Below are 14,370 nucleotides of genomic sequence, written 5' to 3' on the forward strand. Positions count from 1 at the left end.
GTTCTACGGTCTTACAGATCCTGGGTTTGTGGAGATCGTCCTCTTGATTGAGTTCCTGCTCTTGGGAACAAAGGAGTTAAATTCCTGGTTTTACCATTGTCTTCCTGCATGATCGTAAGAAAATCCTCTAATATTGCTGCACCTGAGTTCCTGTCCTTAAAATTAGGATATAAATATATTTTTGACACTTCGTGTATAGGTGCTAAGCAAAGGCAAGTTATATTCGGTGTTGTATGACACAATCAGGTTGCACAGCCCATCTGTTCAGAGCTTATCTAGATCCATCCGGATCACGATGTGAAGAAACGCTAGGAAATGTTGTAAACATTGCTGATTTTCAGCAAGTGGTGATGTGGCTAATTGGAAATGCTTTATTTTAACTTTTTATGCAGGTTCATGGAATTGCAGTCCAAAGTGGAAAGTTCCTTGGCTAGAATTGTGAAAATAAGAGCAAATCTGACAAGTCTACAGGTCTGATTTACAGTGATTTATTTTTATAATCTACTTTAAGTATAGGATTTGAAATTTTAAAAATGAAAATATCTGCAACATTTGAGTTTTAAAATATAGGGAAGCAAATATAGTACTTGAAACCAGACAGGTTTGACTTGGAAATCCAGGAAATGGAAAAATAATCCAGAACTTGGTAGATCTTTTTTTTTTTTAAACTAGGGGAGTTGCTTTTCCGAGTACACCATTTTTAATTTGTATCACTCCTCATTTTGTACACGAATAAAAGCATATGAAGTAGTTATCAACTGTTATTTATAACTTGAAGTATGAATTATTACTGCATAGATTTTTATATCTGGAAGATGAAATATCCCTTTGTGTTGAAGTGTTTGTACTATTTAATTTACCACTAATGTGTCATCATTTAATAATCTGTTTAATACATGCTAAAATGCAAATCACTTTTCTGTTTTATTCACATTTTGTTTCCTGAGTAAAGTTAGCACAAGGTTCGTTGCTGTGTATCAATATCTGAGAAATAATTCAGTGTACTCCAAGTATTGTATTGATTTATTTTACTTGCGTGTGTGGTCTGACAATGGTTTATTTCCAAAAAAGACTGATACTGATTTAAAAGATTTTAATTGAAATGTTTATTTAGAAAACCCCACTGAAAAATCCGTTCTGTTTCTCCTGCGATGGATAGCGTATGGTTTTAGGTCAGCTGTGAGATGCCGCGGAGCGTGTGCAATGGAACCTTGAACGCTTGCGGATTTCCATTTTCCTGACATATTATAGCAAGCTTGTACACGTGCCAAGATTGCTTTTCTGGGGATCAAGTGTTAATCTGGTTAAACAGCTGAAGACTTACGAATGAAGCGTAAATCGGAGGAGATTTTTGAGTAACCCTTTACAAGGCACCTGAGTGCCGTTTTCCAACGTAGCGTGTTTTCCTGCGCCCTTAGACTCCTCCTCCCCTTGGCTTGCTCTGCGGTGGCGTCTCACGCGTCGTTTATAGCTGATGAAAAATTCCAAAAGTTCTTTCTTTCAGATGTTTTTCATAAGTTGTAGATGTGTGAGTAAGTAGTTTGGGAAGGAGGTATAACACTGTCTTGAATTCTCTTTTTTTTCCAGGCTTTGGAGGGCAGTAAAGAGCTTGAAAACCTTCTCGGTGCCTCGGCCTCGCCTCGCCTCCTGGGCGCGGAGGTGCAGAAGAGCCGAATGCTGAGTAGGCAGATTTCCAATCCTCTTTATCCCTTTGGAACGGTTTCGCGTTTTCCCAGGGCAGGGAAGGGCCGGGGTGGGGGCGGGGAGAGCTCCCAAGAGCAACACCTTTTCTGATGTAAACAGTTAGCTACTTAGTGGGTAGTTGGCTAGTGATTGGGCTGAGCGTTTGCACTGTGATTGCGTTGCCTTTCTTCTCTTGCTGCAAGGAAGTCGTTTTGTTTGTTTGCCTGGTAGGAGGATTAGGCTGAATGTAGGTTTGCAGGCTTTAAAAGTCGCTATTCATGCGTCTTGAAATGATGGACGCACCAGATGCTTGTTGTGTTGGGGAGAAGGGCGCTTTGCAGCTGGCACATCTGTAAGACTTCTCCGAAGGAACCCAGAAAGCCAAAGCTTTTCATTTGTACGTGTCCGTTTTTAGGAAACTCTTTGTCCTTTCTCCAGGTCGGAGGCTCTCGGGACACGCAAATCCTCAGCAGTGAGAAGTGCGTTTGTACTGCCCTTCTCAGAAGGGGAGCATGTGATGGGGAAATACTCTGATGCAAAAAACTTGCATTATGGATAATTGCAGGAAAAAAAAAAGCTGTTGGCTTTCAGGGAGAAGAAATAAAGATCTCCCTTACCAGGGTCATTCCTTTCAAGGCGTGAAGGGTAGCTGTAGGCACCCCAGGGCCCCCAGTCTTTATGCCTCGGGGCAGGTTGTTCGTTTGTTTTCACAACAGCAACACCTTTTTTCTGCACCCGCATAGCGTGTCTGTGGTACAGGTGTGTGTCTAAGCCACTGCTTCTCCTCGTATGTAACATCATTCTTCTAGACTTTCCATACCGACGTCTGATAATCTAGTTTCCAGCTGACCAGGGAATATAAATCATATATGCATGCACATAGTCCCTGTGTCCAGTCTCCAGACAAGCACGCAAAGGTGATAAAACAGTTTCTTAACCTGCGGCAAGTGTGACGTTTTCCAGTATACGTCATTCTGCGGCCTGCCTGGTTGCTCTGTTTTCTGCTGGAGTGCAAAGCCACTGGAACTAGCTACGGGAGAGCAAAACCTGGGGTGGCTGGGACTGCTGCTTTGCAGCGGGGAGCAGGTGGGCAGTAAAGCCCCAGGTGCCAGAGAATTTTTCTTACCCTAGAGGCTGTGGCTCTTCTAAAGCATTCGGTGCATGCGCCCCGGCAGTGGAATTCATGCAGCGCACAATCCCGCAGCTACCGTTGGTTAAATTCCTCTCCCGACTTGTATTCCAATGCTCATTCAGTTTTCATTTTGCATGTGTATACGCTGTGCTAGATCCCACTGTGATGCAAATAACCAGACGCTTTCATACACAAAATGAAGTTTTCTGAAAACAGTCTGTGTTTACATTGCTGCCCTACGCTGTGGATAGGGCAGTGAGCCTGCCCAAGTGAGACGTCAGGCCCGCTGTTGACACCTTCTGTTGCGTCCACTCTTTCTGTTAGCTGCTTGCTGCCTCCAAAATGGGAAGGAATGGCTTTTCCCCCCATCTCTGAGTTAAGAACAAAGCACCGTGTCAGCGCTAGAAGACAAAAATGGGAACAAAATGTGGCATGGGACTTGTAAGCACAACTGCTCAAAATTATGGTAGTTTTGAAGATTGTTTTGTCAGTTTTTTTGAGCACAATTACATAGGTGAGTGGGGTTTTTGTCATCACTTGAAGAAAAATCCCAATGCTTTGAAAGTGAAGAAGGCAGCATAGAAATTATTTTCTTTGAAATCTCTGGGGCAACATTTATTGATCTCAGATGTATTTTTTCACTAGTGAGTGAAGCAGAAGAACTGCAGCTGTTCAAAAGAAGCCATGGAAAACTTCCTGCCCGAGGTAGGAAACTTTTTGTAACTCCGGTGTAACAGATGGTTTGATGATTCCTCTTGATTCCCTCTCAGTGCTTCCCACTTGAAATAAGTTGGGTAACCTTTGGCATGTCAAAATGACGATAATCAAATGTGCCTCTTCCAAAAACTTTTCCACTACTCACATACAAATTTCATCTTTTCTGCTGTTTTCATTGTATTGGGTATTTCTCCATGAAAGTGTGCAAGGAGAAGAAATCATTAGTGGTCTTCCCTTTGAGGCGTGGTCTGGAAATAAGCGCAGTCAGGTCCCAGAGGGGTTACGTGCCTTTCCCGTGTACCAGTGATCCTTGTTCTTCCTCCCCCTCCATTTTCAGCGTACAAGCCAAGCAGCGTACCGCTTTCACCTTATGTGTGTTGTGAGGTCTTTAGCACACTCCAGGGGACTGTGAAATCCCAACTATTAGGTTTCTTCATAACTAGTGCTGTGAAAATATTGGAGGTTAGTGGCGTTGAACACAGCGTGGCCCACATAGCCACCTTCGTGCCTGGTCTAGCTGGGAAGGTGGCGGGCGGATACACGCATGATTTATTTTTGACTCTCATCCCCAGTAAAATCAACCTCTGATATTTCTGTTGTCTTCACGCATTCTGTCTTAAAATAGAGCAAAACCAGGGTCAGAATCGGTGATGGCATCCCTACGGCTCCAGCTGCCGGCTGCCCCAGCCAGCGGGACTGCTGCGCATCACAGGCAGCCCCTTCGCTTTTGGTTCTGCTTGTTCTTCCACGGGCCTAAATTATTTCTGCTGTGGGGAATTCTGTTCAAGGAAGGAAAATTGATCAAACTTAAGTTTCCTCAGCTCCAGCAGATTGCAACAAAATGAAAAGGAGTGACATCACTTTTTAAGGAATTGGGCTGATTTGTGCAATCTGCTGTTTCTGATTTACAGCTCCCTGTGTCCTTCTGTTGAAGTGATCGCAGCCCCTGCCTGGCACTGATAATGGGGAATGCCATGGGCCGTTGCAGATTTAAACAGTCATTGCTTCCTTTGTGCACTGCTTTTTAACGGTCACCAGGATATACATTTATAGTTCCATCTTTGCTCGAGAAACTAGCCCTGAACGCTAAGCATGTATCCAGTCTTGTTAGGTGAGAAATGAGATATTTTGTGAAAGTAGGATGGAAAATAGCATTAATGAGTTGAAGTTGCCCACTTCGGATGAAGTTTGAATGTCAATTTTGCTTTGATAAAGAATAAAGTCGATTTTACAGCCTTCAAAATACAGTAGTAGGAGAGGCAAAGAAGTCAGTGATAAAAGCGTTTGAAGAAGTTTTGCTTTGCCTTTTAGTTCTGGATGTGGTTTTTCACAATTATTTTTAATCAGTTATGCTCAAGACTTAAAACTTATGACTGCTCTGTGGCTTGGTACAGACGGAATGTCACATTATCATCACATGGCGAGGCATGAAATTGATTTACTTTACATAAACAACCTCTGCTTAAAACAACTTAATACAAAACATTCCTTGCTCAATGGGCAGCATTATGTAGAACTCAGTATATCATTTTGTGTAACCAGCTTAAAAAATGGCAGCATTGTTTGCCCATGACTCGCATTTACAGTAAACAAAATGTTTTTGAATAGAATGTAAGCAAACTGTAACGCGACTGCCAAGAGATGAAATCTGGCCGGTATGTTGCAGTCCAGAACACGCTCTGTGCGTGTTGTCGATAAATGTGCAGGTTGCAATAGGTAGATTTAAAGGAAAATTTAATAGGTTCAGCGTTTCAAGGAGTGAAGATACCATTCTAAGCAGGAAAGCTTCTTAAGCTAGTTGTTACAAATTATACTAATACTTCGCTTACCAAACAGAAAAACATTGGCACAAATCCTGTCCATGACTCCGTAAGAAACAAGAGAGTGTTACAGAAGATCACATACTTGCAGTGTTAAGGAAAACTGTTCTCAGACTGTATCTTGTACTGGAGTAAAAACCACTTTCTTTCCTGTGGTGGTGTCCATCCTGCTGAGCCCCTGGGCGAACACCATCACCCCTGTTAAGCGCAGTTCTAACCACTCCGAACTCCTGTATCGTTTTTAACACAAGCAACTGAAGTTTGCACCCTTTGCAGCAGCAGCGGTGGCTTTCCAAGAGGCTGGATCAGGGTTAACGGGGTGGGTTTTAATTTAACTGAAATTACTAAGGAGAGCAAAGCTGGAGAGATTAGGGACCAAGTCATACTGAGTTCCCACTCACCTATTCGGTTTTTTGAAAACCGTGTATATATGGCGAAACATAAAATCCCGTTTCAGAAAGGCTGCTGAATATGGATGCCTCCTTAATGAGCAGAGTTCCCTCTCGAAACAGATAATACAATATTCTGCCATTTATCCCAACTGGTGTCAGTTTGTGTTGGGTCTTTGTGTACTGGCAAGTAAACAGCTTGGGCCTGGGCTGCTGGTGGGTTGCTGGGAGTGGGGGTAAATCAAGTTTACAATATATTTCTACCTCGTTCTCAAATCCAGTAGCATACACTTGTTGACCTTTAGACATACTGGGATGTCTGTCTCCCACCTGTCCTTGCTCCTCCTCCTCCTTCGGGATCCTCTGGGGGAAAGGGGAATACGTCAGACTTCAGGCCTATATTTTCATGATCGTATCTCTGGCTGTAAAAACCCTAACCTGAAAACATAGGGTTTTTTTCTCAGCCCAACTTTGTATCCACTTGCAGGGAAAAAATGTTATTACAGCTTTTCTGGGAAGAGTAAGACTTGTGAACTGGCTAAGCAGAAATTTATTACGTGAACTGAATGAAACGAGTAAATTTCTTCAGAAAGTGAGTTTCCTTCCAGCATTTCCATTCCTCGAGGGCAAATGGAACCAATACCACGATTGCCTTTGCTCACAGCAAATGCTCGCTGTGCAGGGAGGTGATGATATGGATAGGGGCTGGACCTCGGTGTCGGGAAAGGCCTTTTTATTGAACAAGCCTGTAGGCCTCTTTCTTAGGGACCGGGACAGGAGCTGCCGGTAAGGATGAACCATGTGCTCTAGTCTGGGCAAGCCCTGCTCCTTTTCATTTGTGATTGAGAGAGGCTTTGGTGAAGTCCAGTTCTTCCACGTTGTTAATCTGTTTGGCAAAAGCTGCTGATGCCGACACAAACGGCAGTTCCTTAGTTCTACCGAGGTCCTTTCAGTTGAATCCTAGGCTTCCTTCCAGCCAAAGTTTGAGATCTCTCAGCAGCCTTTTTGTCATGTACATCATCTCTAAAAGCAACAAAGATGACATTGAAGGACTTTTTTTCAAGCAGACTATTATTAGATGGAGATTCAGAGCTCGTGTTTGCAAACGATATGCTTACGTTAGTTCTTAACTTCACCCTGAAGGCCAGGTTTGGTGTCTGCCACGCGTCAGAAATGTCTGCTCTGGGCTAATGTCCCCAGGTGGTGCTTGGCAGAGAGGTGCCGGTCGTCAGTACTCTCTCGCTGAAGTCCTGCATCCAGCCAAGACACGTGTTGCCCTCTTGGCCTTACTCAGAAAGGCTGTGAAACTAAGACAGAAATTGAATTAAGAATGAATGTTTTCTGAAAGTCCAAAAATACGCTTTAAGTGTGGTATTCGGTCAGCGTAGTACCAGACAGCCTGTGCGCCCGAGGCTGCGTGGGCCAGACCCGGTCGGTGACGCCGCTGCGGTGCGGAGCACACACCTGCCTTCGCTGCAGGACGGAGAACCCTGGGACCAGGAGCGGGGCAGTGTGACGTTCTGTGGCACTGGTGAGACAGCTCCGAGGGGTCAGAGCTTGGTCTGCGTGGTGCGGGAGGGAGCCTGGCCTCCTTCATCTGCTCGTCTGTGCGGAAGATCCATCTGTGCTGCTGCTCACAAGGCTCTTCTGCAAGTAGAGGTGGGGAAAAGTTAATCGCAGGGCGGATTTTAAGTTACACCTCAGTGTGAACACTTGTAAACAGGGCTGCACTAAGCGAAACCGTGTGAGAACTGGTGAAGTGCTGAACGTGCGAGTGTGCATGTGCGCACAAGGACTTGGTGCAGCTCAGCTGTGTACTCGTGAGTTCTTGTGAGAGGAGACCCGGGGAAATCGTTCTGCCCCCCTGCACCAACAGTCAAAACTAACTGCGAGATCGCCCCAGCCACGCAAAGCCCTTTACAGTCCTCTACCACACTCAAAATCCGCAGCGCTAGCAGTTTTCCTAGGTCAAGGGAGTCATCCCGTCTGCCGAAGGCGCACTACCGACAGGCGCGGGAGCTGGCGGGCGGTTTTCTGGGCACAAACTGGAGCAGAGGAAGTTCCGTCTGAACATGAGGAAGAACTTCTTCACTCTGAGGGTGACGGAGCCCTGGCACAGGCTGCCCAGGGAGATTGTGGAGTCTCCTTCTCTGGAGATATTCCAGACCCGCCTGGACGCGGTGCTGTGCAGCTGGCTCTGGGTGACCCAGCTTCGGCAGGGCGTTGGACTGGGTGACCCACAGAGGGCCCTTCCAACCCTGACCATTCTGTGATTCTGTGATTTCCATCCGACCCCCGACGCTGCGCGCTCTCCCCGCAGGTTTGGGTCCATCGGAACGTCCCCGCGCCGGGAGAGCGTGCGGTGAAACGCAGCCTGAGGCGTCAGGCGCCTGAGGCCGCTGGCGTGATCGGCGTTGGGATGGAGGGAAGGGGGCGCGTTGCAGCCCTCTCCCGTGATTTAGCATCTGCGGCTATGTAGATGAAATATTAAGCTATTAACTTGGGTGGCAGATAGAGAAATGCGTGTGAGACGTACGACTGTAGGCCTCGGCCGTATGCACACACGGCACTGTCAACCTGCGTTTTATATTTAGGTGTCGGCCACATTTGCTCATTAATTTCACACTTGTGTTTATACTCTGTTTTGCTCTGTACCTTTTTACAGATGCAATAGCTATTAATTTTTAATTCTAGTGGATCTAGACTTTAGAGTATTAAGCTTAATGAAAAATTAAAAAGAATTGTAGTTCTTTCAACGGCTACATGTAGCAACTCCCGCGTGAGAATAAATACCGCTTTCTCCCATGAATATAATTATTTTAAATAAAAAAGAAAAGAAACATTAGTTTGGACTCACTTAGTAGCAATTATATGTTTAAGAGGTGTAAATAACTTGCTATCCAGACATTACAAATATCCAGGTGCTCTGTATGTGCTGATGACAACAAAATTGAAAAGAAAGACGGTAATAATTCTGACTGGTTTTCTCTGCAGAAGATATTGATTATTTGTGTGTGGTGAGAGATTTGGAAAATTCAATTAAAGGAGTTGTGCAAAGGTTTCATAAATTTTCCGTGTACAGCGTGTACACAGACATTGTTGCGTATTAAATCAATGCAGCACTTCACAATATATTTTCTTTGAAACATAAAAATAAATAACATTTAAACAGTTCTGCTTACTACAGAAACAAATTTTATTTTCTGTGAAGCATTTAGTCATGTGCTATCACTGACTCATACACATTTGCCAGCTGTAACAAATTTTATAGACGTTTCCTCCAGAGACATAGCTCATATACTATGAATTTTTAAATGAGCAAATGGCGAAGAAGGGATGTCAGCAATATAAAAATTGATCAGTTAAAAGATAAAAGCATAAGTAAAGAGATTTGTATGGTAGTCTTAATAGGTTTTATTAAATAAAAATACTATAAAAAGACAGTAATGAATAGACCGAAGGTTTTAACTGTGGTTGAGGTGGAGAAAAATTATTCTGGCACATTTAGTAGAAGATTGGTTTTATATCACCTGACAGGTGAACATTTTTTTCCTCTCCGCTTTGTAGATCTGCAAGTGTTTTAGAGCAGTCGAACTTGGGAAGGAATGGCAGTGGAGTCAGGAGGGGAAGAGAAACTTGGGACGGTTCTGCCCTGGAGCCCCCCCAGCCGCTGCCTTACCCGGGGCAGGCCCCGAACGCTGGCGGCGAGCGGTGCCCTCCTTTCCCAGCCGCCCTGCTCACGGCAGAGCTCCATCTAGAAGTTCTGCTGATGTTCTCTTTGCTTTTGCGTAGCTGAACTTCCTTGGGAATTCTGCATGTAAAAATACCAGGAGAGGGAAGGGTTGTTGGGGGCGTTTTGCCTGTTTTGTTGGGGTTTTTTGAGAGTAACTCATTATCTACATTAGCTCATATATATATAAAAAAAAAACCTCCAACAAAGAGGCCACAACAAGCATTGTAAGTTTTTGGCGTGTACGAGTAGTAAATCATAGTATTCAATTATTGGAATATGTAAATCCTAATGCCATCTGTCTAAATATTACTATAAGTAGGGATATTGTGTCAAAATGTGCCACCGCAGCAGATGTTTGGAAAGAGAGCTGAGTTGGTGATGTTTTACGTGAAGCTGGGCGGCTTACGTTTTTGAAGACAGCTTCTCGGAGTGAAGTGCAGATCTTGGCATGGTCGCTTTGGCGTGCGTGGGTTCTTCGAATGCTGCAGTCGGTGATTAACGGGTTCGTGGGACTGAATTAGGACAGCGACGTGTCATTAAACCTCAGTCCTTTTCTGTTACTCGTCCTACAAGACTGGACAGTTTCCTATTTTAAGCAATAGCTAGTGGTAGGGTTTTGGTGATCATTTGTGTGAAAAAAACAGCGTTTATAGGTGTAATGCTGAAAAACTGTACCTGAGGCAAAGCTGAATTGGGTGCTTTTTTTCTGGAGTAGGAGAGCTTGCTGGGGACAGAACTTCTGGCTCGGCCTGGGCCAGCCCCGGTGGCGTTGCCGGCTCCCGAGGTCAGCTCTGCAGGCAGGTCTCTCTCCTGATGCTGGACGCACGGTGGGGTCTCCTGCGGCCTGCGACACCCGAGGAATGGCAGCGTGCTGGCTGAGGGGAGAACCTGCCACCACCCCTCCCCGCGTCTCCCGAGGCGTTGATGCCTCTCTCCGGCGGGTTTACGTGTAGCCCCTTCCCTCGCAGTAGGAGTCTTTTTAGCTGTCACCCGCCAGAAATATCTGTTTTGTTCTCAGTAGGTTGAACATAAAGCGAGTAATTGTGAATTCCCGTCACCCTGCCCTCCGTGGGCTCAGGGCTCGGGTGCGGTTGCCTCCTGTTTTGTCGGCCCCTGAGAGGACTCGGGATGGTTGTTCCTCTCATGCAGGATCTCGTCCCTGCCCAGATTCTGATGGATCTGCTGAATTGGTCCTTAAGGATTTTTACTTCTTGTCATTAATGGCAAAAACGAAGGACCAGCTTCTACTCCTAACCCATTCTGTTCTGCTTTGTCGTCATTGGTAACGAGGTAGCGCGTGTGCATACGCTCACAAGTCATTAAGACAATCTCCTGAATTACTGCCGAGACCCAGTAACTGCTGGAACTAAAAGGGGTTCTGTTCACCACGGCAGTAACTTACTGAACTCACAGTTGCGTGGGGATTTCCATAATAAATTCTGTAGTAACGCCATTGTCCCGTTTATCAAAACCCGTCTCCTCCTCCCCAGAGCACGTTCAGACCGGGAGCAGCTCCGCGTTCCTGAAGTCGCTCCTTGGCTGAGGTGAGTAGCCCCGCGCTGCGCCGCGTGCCTTCCCGCCGTCCAGGAGGGCCGAGGCGCTGCGTTCTGGAACATTCGCAGCGTGATGCACGACGTGGGCCTGCAGGCAGGACCCCGACAGCTTGATGCGAAACCAGTTGTTCCTCTGCACGTGGTTATTTCTGGTTACTGGTTTGTGAAGTAAAACGACTCCGGCAGCGGTGGCGGCGGCAGCCCGCTTCCAGCCACGTCCTTCCCCAGGAGCATCTCGCGCTCTGTCTCTGCGCGTGGCCTTGCTGCTGATGCCTCCACCCCGTCAGCTTCCCCGGCACCCCAGAGCGGAAAGCGTAAACCAGTGCGCTGACCCCGAGACGAGTGCTGTGTTCTTTTACATCCCTCCCCCTTTGGGCACTTGTCTTTGCTCCAGTGTGGGAAGGAAAAGCCCAGTTGGTGACTGGCCTCATCTCTCATCTGGTGGTACCCACGTGTGGCAAAACATGTTGCTCTTACGCTGCGTAAAGTCTCACCAGACAGAGACATCTCTGAGGATGAGACTGGCTGCAGATTGCATCAATTCCCTGGGTAGTGTGAGAACATCTCTCTTGGAAAGTTACTAGCTCTTGTAACTGAGGAAGGTGGAAAAGTAGATCTCATTGCACAAGGTGTAGAACCGAGTTAGTGCAGGGCTGAGCTCAGACATACGCATTTTGCTCCTTAATTCCCAAAACCCTGTTTAGCAGCTCATTTTCACCATGCAGCGTAATTTCTGAGTCCTGCAGAACGCAGAGTGACCGTCCTGTGGTACAAAGATCAGTTTAAGTCTTACGCTGGCTTACTGGCTGGACGTAAACTCGTGCTGAGAACTACAAAGCTTCAGTGTGAAGTTAGCTCAGAGTGCACGCATGCCCCTGATATCAACTAGTGCGGTCTGGTCGGTGAATGTTAGTTTTGCACCTTATGTACAGAAAAAAAAGACACAGCTGCATTTTCTGGTTCTCCTGTCCGAAGTGTGACCAACACTGTAAAGCCCTTTGCTTTCTTATTGTGTAAAAGACAGAGTTGTGATAGCAAAATGATCCGTTAGCAATTATTTCTCAGCTTTTTCTACAGATAAAAACTACAGCAGTTCCTTAAAATATCTTCACACGTGGCTGCAGTTCAGGGGAGGCGGCTGCTGTGCTGCATGGCCTGAGGACATAGCTGGGTCTGGCCGTAGTTTTTACTCAGCGAGGCCGGCGCTGGCCCTGGGACAGACATCTGAGTCCGAGCAGATCACGGGAACGATGCTGCTCGTGGCTAATTGCTATTTATTTTAATCATTCCTTATCTCCACGCAGGCATTATTTCAGCAATGCATTCCACATCAACCCAAAGTTCTACATCTGCTTGACTGTACTTAAAAGGAGCGAAGAAATGCCTGTGAGCCTATCATCTCCCCAGCAAATACCAGTTCGGGATCGCTCGTTGCGCTGGGCACAGGTGCACGTCTAGATACAATTTCTGGCATCTATTTAAACTTCACAATGTGCACAGCCAGCTCAGCGCAACGTCAGTAATACAGCATGGCCCTTCTACGCGAGCGTGTGCGCAGAATGCTGACTTCGGTTTGCTGCTGCAGGCTGTAGTTTCTGTATTTTCTGTTTGCAATAGCAAATATGTAATAATTATGCTGCCTTGTTTTTTAAAAAAAACCTAAAAGCACCGCTATAACCCTCCCTCGAAGAAGCGATGTTAAAAGATGAACTCTGGATGCGGGGTCTCCAGTGGGAAACGGCCGCTTCCCGCCGGGGGATGTGCCTGCACGCTCACTTACGCAGCGCCTCAGCCCCCAAACGCCAGTAAAACACGATTTAAACAAATCCATTCAGTTTTGCGGCAGCGTGCCTAAAAATGTAAAACTTTTTCTGCCGATGACCGGGCTCAAAAGCTGGAGGAAGCCCAGCTGTGCGAGGACCTACTCTGCATGCTGACGTGTTTAGGTCATTTACCAAGAACGCTGTCCCTGTCTGGCTGCCACCATTCGGGACGCGTCGGCCATCTATGGCGACGCTTCCCCTGAAGTCACCCCAAGACACGCTGTGTAAAGGCAGTGGCTTCAAGCCCACTGTGTTCAGACCCATGGCTCCAATAACATCTGCTTTGTAGATCAGTCTTTTAGTTCAGTTTTGGCATTTAATGATCTGTGGGGAGAGGTGTTCCAGAACTGTTTCTTCTCTTTTTTGTTCTCCTCAAACCCCCTGTCCAGTGCAGTGACCACCCAGCAGCTCCGGTCGCTGAGTTAGGCTCAGGCTGAATGATTTTTTTCCCCAGAAACCTCAACATAAACGCACACACAAGTGCATGTCTTTTCTACCACTGCAAACCACTGTTACTCGAACAGATAAATGGATTTTTACAACCAAAATTCTGAGAACCAAAATGATAAATGCGTTCCAGTGGGTGCTGAAACACATACGCACTCCAGCTTTGGGAGTTTTTAATTAATAAAGATGTTTTTGCACTTTAATACCTGTGCAGTCTGATGGGGAACAATGTTAGCGATTGTTTGAAGGGAATTGTGTCAGTTACTCTTTTTTAATTTCTACACCCTTCTCCTTTAAGCTTTCTGTGCTGTTGGTTTGTTGTTGTATGCAGAAGAGTGACCCGCTGATGCGTTGTATAACAGAAGCAATAGTTTATATAACGCGATTTTAACCTCTGTAGGTGGAAATTAAATAATTATTGATCTGACAAGTCTGTAAATGAACGGTACACATCTAAACCAGGCTGTTCTGTGTGGGCTTAGAACAAAATAAAACTTTTACAGAAAATAACAGTAAAGGTGGTGATGCACAATGCGTTGCAGCAGTAACGGACACCATGGGGATTGTTAAATACCATGAAAGCTGGTATTTAATCATTTTTTAGGGCAATAGAGCGTTACATACTGCGAGCCTGCCGCGGCACTCCTCGCACATGCCTTCGCTATTTCAGCCGTTCCTGTTTCTTTGACCTCCTGCTGTACGAGGCATTGGCCTCTCCGAAACAGCTGGCTCTGCAAAGAACCATTTCCAGTTCCCCGCAAGGTGGATCGGGTGACTCTCACTTTATCACCCCTGGAGGCCACCTCAAGGACAAAGAAAAGAGATACACGCAAAACTAATGTTGTTGTAGGGGTGGGGAGGGTCGCACCGCGCTCTCGTGATGAACGCCGGAGAACAGGCCCATGAGAGCCTGCAGGCGTTCTGCTCCCACCCTCTTCGTTTGCCGTTTCACACGTGGGTTCAGTGGAAGTCGACGCTCTTCAGGCTGCCCGAGGCTTTGGCAGCCTTTCACCCAGCCGGGCTCGCAGGGAACGCTGTGGTTTTCAGCTTTCGCTAAAAGCCTCCAGAGACAA

The 14,370-nt window shown here is 46.2% G+C and overlaps 1 protein-coding gene across 1 annotated transcript in view; it reads left to right on the plus strand.

Annotated features, from left to right (window-relative positions):
* Window positions 1-13,859, plus strand: part of ITGB3BP (integrin subunit beta 3 binding protein) — a 33,612-nt gene extending 19,753 nt beyond the window's left edge. Inside the window, exons 5-9 of the mRNA XM_075424313.1 lie at window positions 393-471; window positions 1,588-1,681; window positions 3,461-3,520; window positions 10,965-11,018; window positions 12,332-13,859. Coding sequence (XP_075280428.1) covers window positions 393-471; window positions 1,588-1,681; window positions 3,461-3,520; window positions 10,965-11,017 — 286 coding nt within the window. The 3' untranslated portion in view covers window position 11,018; window positions 12,332-13,859. The remainder of the gene's footprint in view (window positions 1-392; window positions 472-1,587; window positions 1,682-3,460; window positions 3,521-10,964; window positions 11,019-12,331) is intronic.
* The last annotated feature ends 511 nt before the right edge of the window (window positions 13,860-14,370 follow it).

This window comes from Opisthocomus hoazin, chromosome 6 (genome assembly GCF_030867145.1).
Source record: "Opisthocomus hoazin isolate bOpiHoa1 chromosome 6, bOpiHoa1.hap1, whole genome shotgun sequence".
NCBI classification, from domain to species: Eukaryota; Metazoa; Chordata; class Aves; order Opisthocomiformes; family Opisthocomidae; genus Opisthocomus; species Opisthocomus hoazin.